The sequence below is a fragment of the Leptodactylus fuscus genome, chromosome 9 (genome assembly GCF_031893055.1).
Source record: "Leptodactylus fuscus isolate aLepFus1 chromosome 9, aLepFus1.hap2, whole genome shotgun sequence".
NCBI lineage: Eukaryota > Metazoa > Chordata > Amphibia > Anura > Leptodactylidae > Leptodactylus > Leptodactylus fuscus.
Genome location: NC_134273.1, coordinates 7852482 through 7867719, shown reverse-complemented (window position 1 = coordinate 7867719; position 15238 = coordinate 7852482). Strand labels below are relative to the sequence as shown.

Below are 15238 nucleotides of genomic sequence, written 5' to 3'. Positions count from 1 at the left end.
TACAGTATAAAGCTCTCTAGTACATAATACTAATATATAATACTAATACAGCCATGAGCCATAATATTATGGAGGTGATCTTGACGTCATAAATACAGTGTTGGCCAAAAGTCTTGTCCCCCCCCCGCAGTTCTGTCAGATAATCCTCGCTGTCCCCCAGATAATGATTACAAGCACAAACTCTTTGGTAATATCTTCAGTTATTTTGCTTACAATGAAAAAACACAAAAGAGAATGAAAAAAAAGTCACATCATTGATCATTTTACAGAAAACTCCAAAACTGGTGCGGACAGAAGTATTGACGCCCTCAGCCTAATACTTGGTAGCACAACCTTTAATTGCAGGGGTGCCAATACTTTTGGACAACACTCTATCTCCTATCTATCTATCTATCTCCTATCTATCTATCTATCTATCTATCTATCTATCTATCTATCTATCTATCTATCTATCTATCTCCTATCTATCTATCTATCTATCTATCTATCTATCTCCTATCTATCTCCTATCTATCTATCTATCTATCTATCTATCTATCTATCTATCTATCTATCTATCTCCTATCTATCTATCTATCTCCTATCTATCTATCTATCTATCTATCTATCTATCTATCTATCTCTCTCCTATCTGTCTATATGGGTTGCAGAGTTTATTTGTGTGTCCACTTTTCCCATTGGATGTTTGAAGCCTATTCTATGTACTGGATATAGTTTCATGTCCTAGGTCACTTCCAAAATAACCTCGCCTGGTGGGGTTCATAGGTCAACTGGTATATATAAGTATATAGTAATAATAGACAAGTATTTCAGTGAGAGTTTCTAGATATACAGACAGTTAAAACAGATGGATAGATAGATAGATAGATAGATAGATAGATAGATAGATAGATAGGAGATAGATAGATAGATAGATAGATAGGAGATAGATAGATAGATAGATAGATAGATAGATAGGAGATAGATAGATAGATAGATAGATAGATAGATAGATAGGAGATAGATAGATAGATAGATAGATAGATAGATAGATAGATAGATAGGAGATAGATATGGGATATATGTATGTGAAGATAGATAAAAGAAATATAGAAAAGAGCAGCACAAATAGCTACATTTTGGTCAGAAGCCGTCTATATATATATATATAAAATTAAAAAAATGGGCAGCACACGAAAATGTGAAAATAGTGTACTTTTATTAGCTGTAATGGATCTTGCACACTGAGTATACACTCCGCTCATTCTGAATGTAAAACTCGTTTAGAATGAGCGCGTAAAAACCAGATCCCATTGACTTGAATGGGTGCCGTCATACGCGCGCTAACCATTGGAATCAATAGGAGGCTTTTTTCCCTATTGCATTCAATGTGATACGCACGTACTCACCAATTCAAGTCAATGGGATCTGGTTTTTACGCCGCTCACTCTAAACGAGTTTTACGTTCAGAATGAGCGGAGCGTAACTCCGTGTGCAACACTGTTTCAGTTCACAAAGAACCTCTATTAAGCATTGGAGAGAGATCAAAGTGACATCATATATAGTGCAAAATGTATCATCAATAAGGAATCAATTCCAATCAATAAGGGAAAAAAACAATATAGTCTATATATAAGATATAGTGTAGATATAAGATATAAGACATAGTGTGTATATATAAGATATAGTGTAGCTATAACATATAGTGTAGATGTAAGATAAGGTGTATATATAAGATATAGTTTGGTTACAAGATACAGTGTAGATATAAGATATAGTATAGATATAAGATATAGTGTATATATAAGATACAGTGTAGATATAAGATATAGTGTAGATGTAAGATAAGGTGTATATATAAGATATAGTGTAGATATCAGATATAGTGCAGGTATGAGATATACCGTAGTGTAGATATAAGATATAGTGTAGATATGAGATATAGTGCAGATATGAGATATACCGTAGTGTAGATATAAGATATGATGTATATATAAGATATAGTACAGAAATAACATATAGTGTAAATATCTCAATCATGTAGAATCACAGATATGTATAAAAATAAGTGTAAAAAAAATAATCCACAACCACTCAAAATACAGTAACAATAATGTAATATAATAAAGAACATCCATATAATAATGAGCTCTCCCCATAGGCTGGTCAGATTACAGTCCACATGTATTCCTGTATGGCACCATGACAGCGTCTTATATGTGCAACTGCGCAGGCGTGTATTTTATTTGGGTAATGGGCCACAAAGCAAAAGAGAATACGTGGCAGTCATGTGACCTCCTAGTGGCAGCCGCTCTTGTGCAGATATTGTTCATTGAAGGGCATATTAAATAAGAACTGCTTAGTGCCCAGACATGTATGTGCTGTATATTATATCCATCATAATGTATATGGTTATTAAATAAACCAATATATATATACTCAATATTACAATATATTCTCACATGGGGTATTAGGTTATATAGCACAGAGTATACGGCGAATCAGAGACCCCGACACTCCGGTACAGCGGTATCAGAAAATGAGGGGGAGCGACTGCCACATATTCCCTACTCACCTATACTGCAATACATCTATTCATATACAAAACATAACCCTTATACCCATACCCAAATAAATGTGATTACCAAAGCAGTCGATATGGGATGGTCGCGCCCCCTCATTTTCTGATACCGCTGTACCAGGAGTGTCTTAGTCTCTGTTTTAGCAATTCACCATACTCTCTGTGCTATACAGTCCTATGAAAAAGTTTGGGCACCCCTATTAATCTTAATCATTTTTAGTTCTAAATATTTTGGTGTTTGCAACAGCCATTTCAGTTTGATATATCTAATAACTGATGGACACAGTAATATTTCAGGATTGAAATGAGGTTTATTGTACTAACAGAAAATGTGCAATATGCATTAAACCAAAATTTGACCGGTGCAAAAGTATGGGCACCTCAACAGAAAAGTGACATTAATATTTAGTACATCCTCCTTTTGCAAAGATAACAGCCTCTAGTCGCTTCCTGTAGCTTTTAATCAGTTCCTGGATCCTGGATAAAGGTATTTTGGACAAACAATTCAAGTTCAGTTAAGTTAGATGGTCGCCGAGCATGGACAGCCCGCTTCAAATCATCCCACAGATGTTCAATGATATTCAGGTCTGGGGACTGGGATGGCCATTCCAGAACATTGTAATTGTTCCTCTGCATGAATGCCTGAGTTGATTTGGAGCAGTGTTTTGGATCATTGTCTTGCTGAAATATCCATCCCCGGCGTAACTTCAACTTCGTCACTGATTCTTGAACATTATTCTCAAGAATCTGCTGATACTGAGTGGAATCCATGCGACTCTCAACTTTAACAAGATTCCCGATGCCGGCATTGGCCACACAGCCCCAAAGCATGATGGAACCTCCACCAAATTTTACAGTGGGTAGCATGTGTTTTTCTTGGAATGCTGTTTCTTTTTGGACGCCATGCATAACGCCTTTTTTTTATAACCAAACAACTCAATTTTTGTTTCCAAAATGAAGCTGCCTTGTCCAAATGTGCTTTTTCATACCTCAGGCGACTCTATTTGTGGCGTACGTGCAGAAACGGCTTCTTTCTCATCACTCTCCCATACAGCTTCTCCTTGTGCAAAGTGCGCTGTATGGTTGACCGATGCACAGTGACACCATCTGCAGCAAGATGATGCTGCAGCTCTTTGGAGGTGGTCTGTGGATTGTCCTTGACTGTTCTCACCATTCTTCTTCTCTGCCTTTCTGATATTTTTCTTGGCCTGCCACTTCTGGGCTTAACAAGAACTGTCCCTGTGGTCTTCCATTTCCTTACTATGTTCCTCACAGTGGAAACTGACAGGTTAAATCTCTGAGACAACTTTTTGTATCCTTCCCCTGAACAACTATGTTGAACAATCTTTGTTTTCAGATCATTTGAGAGCGGGCTGTCCATGCTCGGCGACCATCAAACTTAACTGAATTTGAATTGTTTTGTAGAAAGAAATGGTCCAAAATCCCTTTATCCAGGATCCAGGAACTGATTAAAAGCTACAGGAAGCGACTAGAGGCCGTTATCTTTGCAAAAGGAGGATGTACTAAATATTAATGTCACTTTTCTGTTGAGGTGCCCATATTTTTGCACCGGTCAAATTTTGGTTTAATGCATATTGCGCATTTTCTGTTAGTACAATAAACCTAATTTCAATCCTGAAATATTACTGTGACCATCAGTTATTAGATATATCAAACTGAAATGGCTGCTGCAAACACCAAAATATTTAGAACTAAAAATGATTAAGATTAATAGGGGTGCCCAAACTTTTTCATAGGACTGTATAACCTTATACACCATGTGAGATCATATTATAATATTGGGTATATATATATATATATATATATATACATATCTACACATATCTGTGCACTAATCAGTTCTTATTTAATATGGCCTTCAATGAACAATATGGCGACAGTCCGCTATGTAAGAGCGGCTGTCATTGGGAGGTCACATGTGACTGCATTGCCATTTGCTTTGTGGCCCATTACCCAATTAGAATACACGTCTGCGCAGTTGCACATATAAGACGCCGTTATAGTGCCATACAGGAATACATATGGATTATAATCTGACCAGCCTATGGGGATATCTCATTATGATATAGACATGGATGCTCTTTATTAAATTACATTATTGTTACTGTATTTTTGAATAATTGTGGATTATGGGAATATTTGTTTTACACTTATTTTTATACATATCTGTGTTTCTACATGATTGAGATATCTACGCTATGTGTTATATCTACACAATGTCTCATATCTACACTGTATCTCATATCTACACAATGTCTCATATCTACACTGTATCTCATATCTACACTATATGCTATATCTACACTATATCTCATATCTACACTATATGCTATATCTACACTATATCTCATATCTACACTATATGCTATATCTACACTGTATCTCATATCTACACTATATGTTATATCTACACTGTATCTCATATCTACACTATATGCTATATCTACACTGTATCTCATATCTACACTATATGCTATATCTACACTGTATCTCATATCTACACTATATGCTATATCTACACTGTATCTCATATCTACACTATATGTTATATCTACACTGTATCTCATATCTACACTATATGTTATATCTACACTGTATCTCATATCTACACTATATCTCATATCTACACTATATGCTATATCTACACTATATCTCATATCTACACTATATGCTATATCTACACTATATCTCATATCTACACTATATGTTATATCTACACTATATCTCATATTTACACTATATCTTATATCTACGCTATATCTTATATCTACACTATATCTCATATCTACACTATATGTTATATCTACACAATGTCTCATATCTACACTGTATCTCATATCTACACTATATCTCATATCTACACAATGTCTCATATCTACACTGTATCTCATATCTACGCTATATCTCATATCTACACTATATGTTATATCTACACTGTATCTCATATCCACACTATATGTTATATCTACACAATGTCTCAGATCTACACTTTGTTATATCTGCACTATATGTTATATCTACAATATATGTTATATCTACACTATATCTCATATCTACACTATATGTTATATCTACACTGTATCTCATATCTACACTATATCTCATATCTACACTATATGTTATATCTACACTATATGTTATATTTGCACTATATCTCATATCTACACTGTATCTTATCTATTCTGTATGTTATATCTATACTATATCTTATATTTTCACTATATCTCATATCTACACTAATTCTTATATCTACACTATATTTTACATCTACACTATATATATACAGTACACTATATGTCATATATTTACAATATTGCTTTTTCACCTTGGAATTGATTAGTTATTGATATGATACATTTTGCACTATATATAATATCACTTTGATCTCTCTCTATTGCTTAATAAAGGTTCTTTGTGGACTGAAATGTTGCATTTGGGCTAATAAAAGTCCAGATAGATAGATAGATAGATAGATAGGAGATAGATAGATAGATAGATAGATAGATAGATAGATAGATAGGAGATAGATAGATAGGAGATAGATAGATAGATAGATAGATAGATAGATAGATAGGAGATGGATAGATAGATAAATAGATAGATAGATAGGAGATGGATAGATAGATAGGAGATGGATAGATAGATAGATAGATAGGAGATAGATAGATAGATAGATAGATAGGAGATAGATAGATAGATAGATAGATAGATAGATAGATAGATAGATAGATAGGAGATAGATAGATAGATAGATAGATAGGAGATAGATAGATAGATAGATAGATAGGAGATAGATAGATAGGAGATAGATAGATAGATAGATAGATAGGAGATAGATAGATAGATAGGAGATAGATAGATAGATAGATAGATAGATAGATAGATAGGAGATAGATAGATAGATAGATAGATAGATAGATAGATAGGAGATAGATAGATATGAGATAGATAGATAGGAGATAGATAGATAGATAGATAGATAGGAGATAGATAGATAGATAGATAGATAGGAGCTAGATAGATAGATAGATAGATAGATAGATAGATAGATAGATAGGAGATAGATAGATAGATAGATAGATAGATAGATAGGAGATAGATAGATAGATAGATAGATAGATAGATAGGAGATAGATAGATAGATAGATAGATAGATAGGAGATAGATAGATAGATAGATAGATAGATAGGAGATAGATAGATAGATAGATAGATAGATAGATAGATAGATAGGAGATAGATAGATAGATAGATAGATAGATAGATAGATAGATAGGAGATAGATAGATAGATAGATAGATAGATAGGAGATAGATAGATAGATAGGAGATAGATAGATAGATAGATAGATAGATAGATAGATAGATAGATAGGAGATAGATAGATAGATAGATAGATAGATAGATAGATAGGAGATAGATAGATAGATAGATAGATAGATAGATAGATAGATAGGAGATAGATAGATAGATAGATAGATAGATAGGAGATAGATAGATAGATAGATAGATAGATAGATAGATAGGAGCTAGATAGATAGATAGATAGATAGATAGATAGATAGGAGATAGATAGATAGATAGGAGATAGATAGATAGATAGATAGATAGATAGATAGATAGATAGATAGGAGATAGATAGATAGATAGATAGATAGATAGGAGATAAATAGATAGATAGATAGATAGATAGATAGATAGATAGATAGATAGATATGATATAGATTTTTTTCATTTTCACAGTTGCAGTTTTGTCACATTTCCCCACAGTGAATATACATTAACCATTAGATTTCTGGGCTGGATATTTACTGGATACCTGAGCTTTCTCCTTAATATTTGCCTTTGGTGTGAGTAATTGATATTTTGCGGCTTCTCCTGAGTCTGTTCCATACAATGTCGGATCTTCCATGTATTCCCTGCAGTGTAGCCAGGACAGAGGGGATCCAGGAGACTCCTGAGCTCTACTATAAGATATTACAGGACACATAATAAGGTGTCACTGTCTGACTGATCCACTTACTGTTATACACTGTGTTATATACCTACCATAGCCGCAGCCTGTGTGGATACAGCTGGTGTATAGGTAGTGGCTTCTATATACACTGGGTTAAGGGGTTATCTGGCGTATAGTGCATAATAATCACTATAGTGCACTGGATATAATAGATACATGGGGCAAACCTTTGTAGCCTATAGTAGGGTGTAATGCATATACTCTAGTAATCACTATATACAGTATATAGATGATAGATAGATTATATTTTTTTTAATTTTTATTAGATTAAATATTTATTATATTAAATATTTTGTATTCATATATTTTATTACAGTTTTCAAGATCGAAAACATTAATAAAATATAAAATTGGAAGAGATCATATATATGTAAAATAAGAAAATAAAACATTAATATAATGAATAAATAATACACACACACACACACACACACATATATATAGACAGACTTTGTTTTCCTCACTTCTTTCTTGATGCTACATTTCCTCCATTCCCTGCCTGCCTTTTGCTCCATTGCTGAGCTATTGCTCCCTGTTATCCTGCTTTTTTTGCACCCGCTTGCAGCCGTCTTATGGGCTTCGCTGTATTCAGTGTCCTGGCCAGTGAAGGGTATATTTTTCCATTGTTGTAAATCACCAGTGAAATGTTGGCCCTGGATGTTCGTCCAGCAACTGTTAGGAGCAGAGCTTGGTCATTTTCCCCATGTTTAGTATCCGGTTACGTTTAATACACCCGCAGGACAGGCTGCTATGCTTTATACTAATAGACATCTGTCACTAACAGTGTCAGGTTTTCCCATGTGTGTCAAATAGTTTATTGAAGCTGAGAGAAAAGCACAAAATAAGACCGGGTTACATGGACGGAGCTGGAAGTTCAGTGGCAGCAGCCAGCACTTGTACATGACATTACAAAGCCGCAGCTCTGCACTGACACCTCCATCCAAAACCATTACAGGAAGCTAATCCTGGGGCTGAGCCCTAAGTGACATCTCATCACTGCTAATACAGCAGGACATGAGCGAGTACATCCAAAATCACCAATAATCGCACCAATAATAAATACTAGGGACGTGTATCTTTCTGTCTGTATTTCAACCTTACTAATTGTACAGCGCTGCGGAATATGTTGGCGTTATTGAAATAAAAAATAGTATTATATAGCAATTTATATAATATACACATTACTGTATCATTCTATAGAATTGCTAGAATTATATATTATACATTGAAATATATCTATAGGATATGTGTATATAATATATAATATATAATATATATATTATAAAAACACTAGCTATATATCTATTTATATATACATTGTATCTATCTATACATTATATAAATATACAGTATTATATATTATATTTATATATCCATATATACACATATTAATACTGGAATGCTACAAAAGCAATTAGGAACTAACACTCAATTATCATTCAGATTATATATATATATATATATATATATATGTGTATATATATATATAGAGAGAGAGAGAAATATATATATATATATATATATATATATATATATATATAAAATCTGAATGTTAATTGAATATTAATTCCTAATTGGAATCTTATACATTATATCTAAACCAAATACAAATATTTAAATATAAATCTCTATTTGTCAGCAATGGTGTATACATATTTGTATATGTATATATATATATATATATATATATATATATATATATATACACACACACACAAATACATAGCATGCCACAAAACAATTAGAAATTCCGATTTATTCAGATTTATTTGAGTCTCTATACGAACAGAAAAGGTTAGAGTATTATTATAGCAAATGATTTCATTTTTCAATTTCTAAGAATACAAGATGAAATGTTTTGCAGAGGAAAACCATTCCCAGGATGACAAATCCCGCTTTGCAGTATTGCCGCTCTGCCACCTAGAGGCCGCAGCCAGTCCTGCAGCACATCCCCACTAGCGGCTGAGATATAGTGATACCTAGTATCTAGATGCTAGTAGTTTTATGTTCCCTTTGACCCCATAAGAGCAGAAAACACAGCTGTCCAAACTCTGGTGACCATGTTATTTCTCCAGCCTCGTGGTGGGCTCTCGCTGTCATTTGCTAATTATACTCATTAGCTTTTATTTTATTTTTTTTATTGAATTATTACATTTTTTTTTCTTAATCAAGCGTGTGGCATTCTTATAACCAGCAAAGTAAAAGGGGGGAAAAAGCTCAATATTGTTGGTAAATGTTTGCCATTGTTTATTAAGAAATAAATTTAAAAAAAAAAAACAACAAAAACATTTAGAACAAAAATGATGAAGAACAAAATACAAAAAAATAAAGAACAAAATACAAAAAAAATCACAAAATGCAAAAAAAAATCACAAAATACAAAAAAAATCACAAAATACAAAAAAAATCACAAAATACAAAAAAATATATCACAAAATGCAAAAAAATAAATAAATCACAAAATACAAAAAATAAATCACAAAATTGCAACCACTGTCTGTAAACTATTTACATTGAATGAAAAAAATTGAATTAAAAAATATATTTATATTACAAAAATAGAACAAAATCAAAGCTATGAAAATCTTTTAGACTGCATCAATAATGTGATATAAAATACAGATATCTAAGTAACATTCCTGATTGCAAAAAAATAAAAAAAAAATCTAGTAAAAAAAATGTAAAAATATAGAATGTGCAAGAAATATTTATTGTGGGCGTGCAAATAATAATAATATAACAACAATCTATAGACACGCGCACCATGCATCTAATACTAACATCTAAAAGATTAATAATATAAAATGATATTATAAAATAAAAAATAGGATTAAAAATAAGTAAAATAGGATTAAGAATAATATAGGATTAAAAATAATCAAATAATAGTAATAAAAGGAAATTAATAGCACAATAGGAATAATATAATCATAAAAATATACTGAACTATTAAGAATATTGTACTACTAAAGGATGTAATAATATACTAATAAAAAATTAATAATATACCAAACTATTAAGAATATTGCACTGCTACTAAATAATATACAAAGTCTATAGTATATAATATACTAATATACTATGCTAACCTGCTACAGATATGTTACTAGTAATATGTGATACATCGAGTACTAGTGTAGTGGCGGTGAAGGCGGAATAGTAATAATGTAACATAGTAATAAAACTATAGTAATAGGCTGAAGTATTGGGAATAAAGGACACAGAGCGGCGGTGGTGAAAGTAACGGAGTAATAATCTAGTAATAATAGATGGTAATGTGCTAATAAACTACTAAGACCATTCTACTAGTCAGAGGAGCAGAGAAGTAAATCATTAAGATGGAATATTGTAATCAGAATATAGTAAGACGTAGCAGTCAGTGTGTGGTGTAGTGTGAGGCCGCGTTCCCGGCTGTCTTGCGTTCCCTGCTCAGCCCTGTCTCTCCCTCGCCAGCTCCTGTCAGCCGGAGGTATTGCTGCTATGTACTGAGATATGAAGAAGTAATTTTATAAGTAACAAAGGATCAGGCCTGGAATGAGACCCTGTTATCCAATGCCATTTAGAAGCATCGGATCAGCAGCTTCTTGAGCCTAAAAGTGAATTCAAGAAGACAAGTCCTTTCCCTTTTTCCCAGGGGGATCTGCTATATTTAGTCCTAACCTCCCTCTTGTACAAATGAAGGACCATTTGCTGTTTACTCAGAACCGATTAACCAGACACAACTGTGAAGCAAGTTTTATCACCGCAGCAGCAGCCGCCGCCGCAGCCGCCGCACATGGAGTGTAATGTGCACTGTGCTGTATGTGATACATAATCCCCCTGTATTCAGGTGACTCCTCTTATTTATAAACTCCCTGCGCTCTCATCGGCTTTTATTCCCTTATATTTATACAGGAGCATAAATGTTTACTCAGGGCAGGGATAATATTACCCCAGCCCTAAAAGTCACACTTAGTCCTGCTCCAAATACCATCATCATCATCATCGTGGTCGTGGTCAGAGCCTCTGCTGGAGGAGGCCAACACAGCCCCTTATAGGAATGCTACACTATTATCCATCCGATGTGAACATTGTATTATTAATATTAATGGCACTATTACTAATTGTGTGCAGAGAACAGAAGAGCAAATAATAGGAAATATTATACAATAATTAGCAAAAAAATCAGGGAAATATTATATAATAATTAGCTAAAAATAAATCAGGGAAACATTATACAATAATTAGCTAAAAAAATCAGGGAAATATTATACAATAATTAGCTAAAAAAAAATCAGGGAAATATTATATAATATTTAGCTAAAAAATCAGGCAAATATTATATAATAATTAGCTAAAAAAAATCAGGGAAATATTATATAATAATTAGCTTAAAAAATCAGGGAAATATTATACAATAATAACCTAAAAAAATCAGGGAAATATTATACAATAATTAGTTTAAAATTAAAGGAAATATTATATAATAATAACCTAAAAAAAATCAGGGAAATATTATATAATAACCTAAAAAATCAAGGAAATATTATATGATAATTAGCTAAAAAAAATCAGGGAAATATTATACAATAATTAGCTAAAAAAAAATCAGGGAAATATTATATAATAGTAACCTAAAAAATCAAGGAAATATTATATAATAACCTAAAAAATCAGGGAAATGTTATATAATAGCTACATACAAAATCAGGGAAATGTTACAAAATGTGCCGATTATTTCTTAATATTGTTCTGTGATATTGTTACAATATAATAACCTATTTTATAATATCTATTTAATATCAATTTCTATATTCTTAATGAGCAATTTTAATTCAACTTTAACAATCTAAAGCAGAGAACAGAAGATCAATAATAAGAAATATATAAATCTTATCAGGGAGAGGTTACAGAATGGGATTATTAGTTCTTAATACTGTTATGTGCTATTGTTCATCTAAATTAGAATGACCTATTTTCTATTATCTCTTTAATATTGATTTCTTTTTTTTTATCTATCTACATTTTTAATGAGCAATTTTAATTAAACCTTAACAATCTATTATAAAAAAAATAGTAATAAATGAGTAAATATACATAGATATGTATATAGCATCTTACACATATGGAAAGAAATGGGTAGGTAGATAAATAGATAGTTAGATAGACATATAGATAATCAAGATGATAGATAGATAGATAGATAGATAGATAGATAGATAGATAGATAGGAGATAGATAGATAGATAGATAGATAGATAGATAGATAGATAGATAGATAGATAGATAGGAGATAGATAGATAGGAGATAGATAGATAGATAGATAGATAGATGATAGATAGGAGATAGATAGATAGATAGATAGATAGATAGATAGATAGATAGGAGACAGATAGATAAGATAGATAGATAAGATAGATAGATTAGATAGATAGATAGATAGATAGATAGATAGATAGATAGGAGATAAATAGATAGATAGGAGACAGACAGATAGATAGATAGGAGATAGATAGATAGATAGATAGATAGATAGATAGATAGATAGGAGACAGATAGATAAGATAGATAGATAAGATAGATAGATTAGATAGATAGATAGATAGATAGATAGATAGATAGGAGATAAATAGATAGATAGGAGACAGACAGATAGATAGATAGGAGATAGATAGATAGATAGATAGATAGATAGATAGATAGATAGATAGATAGATAGATAGACGAGATAGATATAAGATAAGTTTGAAATATAGATACATATTTATTAAACATCTATGGAATAGATTCATAGCATAATAGATATAAGAAAGAACATTATACAGATAAATATAGACAGAAATGAGAAGGATAGATAGGATGAATGAATAGAAGACAGAAGACTGATTAATATATATGAAATAAATAGATGAGAAATTAATAAAATAGATAAGAGAGAGCAACAAATAAATAGATTGACATAAGATAGATATTAGATTAATAGTGATTTGAGTTAATAGAAACGAAAAAGAATTCTAAATATATAGATAAGGGAGAGAACTATAAATATATTATGTATAAGATAGGAGATAGATAGATAGATAGATAGATAGATAGATAGATAGATAGGAGATAGATGAAACAGATACATTTGATATAGATGAAGTATTGGAATATACATAGGCATACAGATACAATATATACTATAATGCAATCTAATGATCTAATCTATGTAATATAATAATCCGATGCAATCTATTATCTCTCTGTCCGATATATATTTTAGGGTAAATTGTAAAAGCGATCTCTCCCTAATCCGATCCCCAATTAATCCGGATTCCTTCCTGTAATTCTCCGGCCGCCTGACACAAGACAGATTCTTCTCACTTCACATAACAAAGAATCAGGAGACAATTGTCGCATTTTACAAAAAAAAAAATTTATTTACAAAATTGTGTACAACACGAAGGGTTAACAGTGACTAGATACATAGAATCTTCATTCATATAGAAACAGACTTATTTTTAGAGATTCGCCTTTTTTCTTTTTTTTGTACAATTTTCTCGAAAACGTATTATTTTAAAATTTTCTATACATATTTTTTTTTTTTTCCGTTTTCATAAAGTAAGTGAACCTTCAACAAAAATGAAAGCTCAGCGCTCTAAAGCTACAATTTTCTTACAAAAATAAAAACCCAGAAAGGAAAATTGATCAAATATAAGGATTTGCTGTATTTTTTTTTTTTTTCCGATACAAATATTTACAAATGATCTATAGGTTGTTACCTGTACACAACGCATTCCAGGGATGTACAGATACAAGACCGCAGTCCCTTCTCATGGGTTTATTTTTTTGCAGAGGTTTTTTTTTTTTTTTTTTGCGGGTCGCCCGGGATTATTGCGCCGGCCATTTGGCGACCGCAGTGGCTGCTGTCGGAAGAAACTGTCCTGATAGGAGATTTGTGGGGACGCTTAATATGGGGGTGATGGTGGCCGTGCTTCTGCTGAGTGACAGGGGCTGGTGGCTCATCAGGGCTGATTGTACAGTCACTGGGGGTCTCAGGAAAGTTTGTGCCCCTGCAGAGGAGGCCGCTGACACCCCAATAATGTTCTCTATACTGAAGGAGGGTCGGCTGCTGGGCTCGGATTTAATGATAGAAGCCGCAGTGCTCAGGCTGTTCAGCTGCAGCTGGAGGCTCGGACTGAGCTGGGAGTTGAAGGTTTTCCTGCTGAGTTCAGTGGAAGGCAACAGGGGGACAGCTGGGGGCAGCATGGGCCCTACAGGGGGTATATAGGGATATTGCAATGCAGCTGGGTGAGGATAAGCTGCGGGGTGCAGTCCATAGGGCCTGCCATAGGGACTGGCCAGGCTGTAAGCCCCAAAACTCTGCATCATAAGTGCAGTCTGGTCCCTCAAGTTGTCGGGTTGGTGTCTTTTAAACCTTTTCCTTCTCCTCAAGAAGCTGCCGTTGTCAAACATGTCTTCAGACTGGGGGTCCAGGGTCCAGTAGTTGCCCTTTCCAGGGTTGCCGGGTTCTCTGGGGATCTTGACGAAGCAGTCATTGAGGGACAGGTTGTGTCGGATAGAGTTTTGCCAGGCTGGGAACTTCTCTCTGTAGTAAGGGAAGCGATTGCTGATAAACTCACAGATCCCACTGAGGGTTAGCTTCTTCTGGGGGCTCTG

General features: G+C 33.0%; 1 protein-coding gene across 1 annotated transcript in view; it reads right to left on the bottom strand.

Annotated features, from left to right (window-relative positions):
• Positions 1-14332: 14332 nt before the first annotated feature.
• Positions 14333-15238, bottom strand: part of FOXD3 (forkhead box D3) — a 1579-nt gene continuing 673 nt past the window's right edge. Inside the window, exon 1 of the mRNA XM_075287683.1 lies at positions 14333-15238. This exon is cut by the window's right edge and continues 673 nt beyond it. Coding sequence (XP_075143784.1) covers positions 14450-15238 — 789 coding nt within the window. The 3' untranslated portion in view covers positions 14333-14449.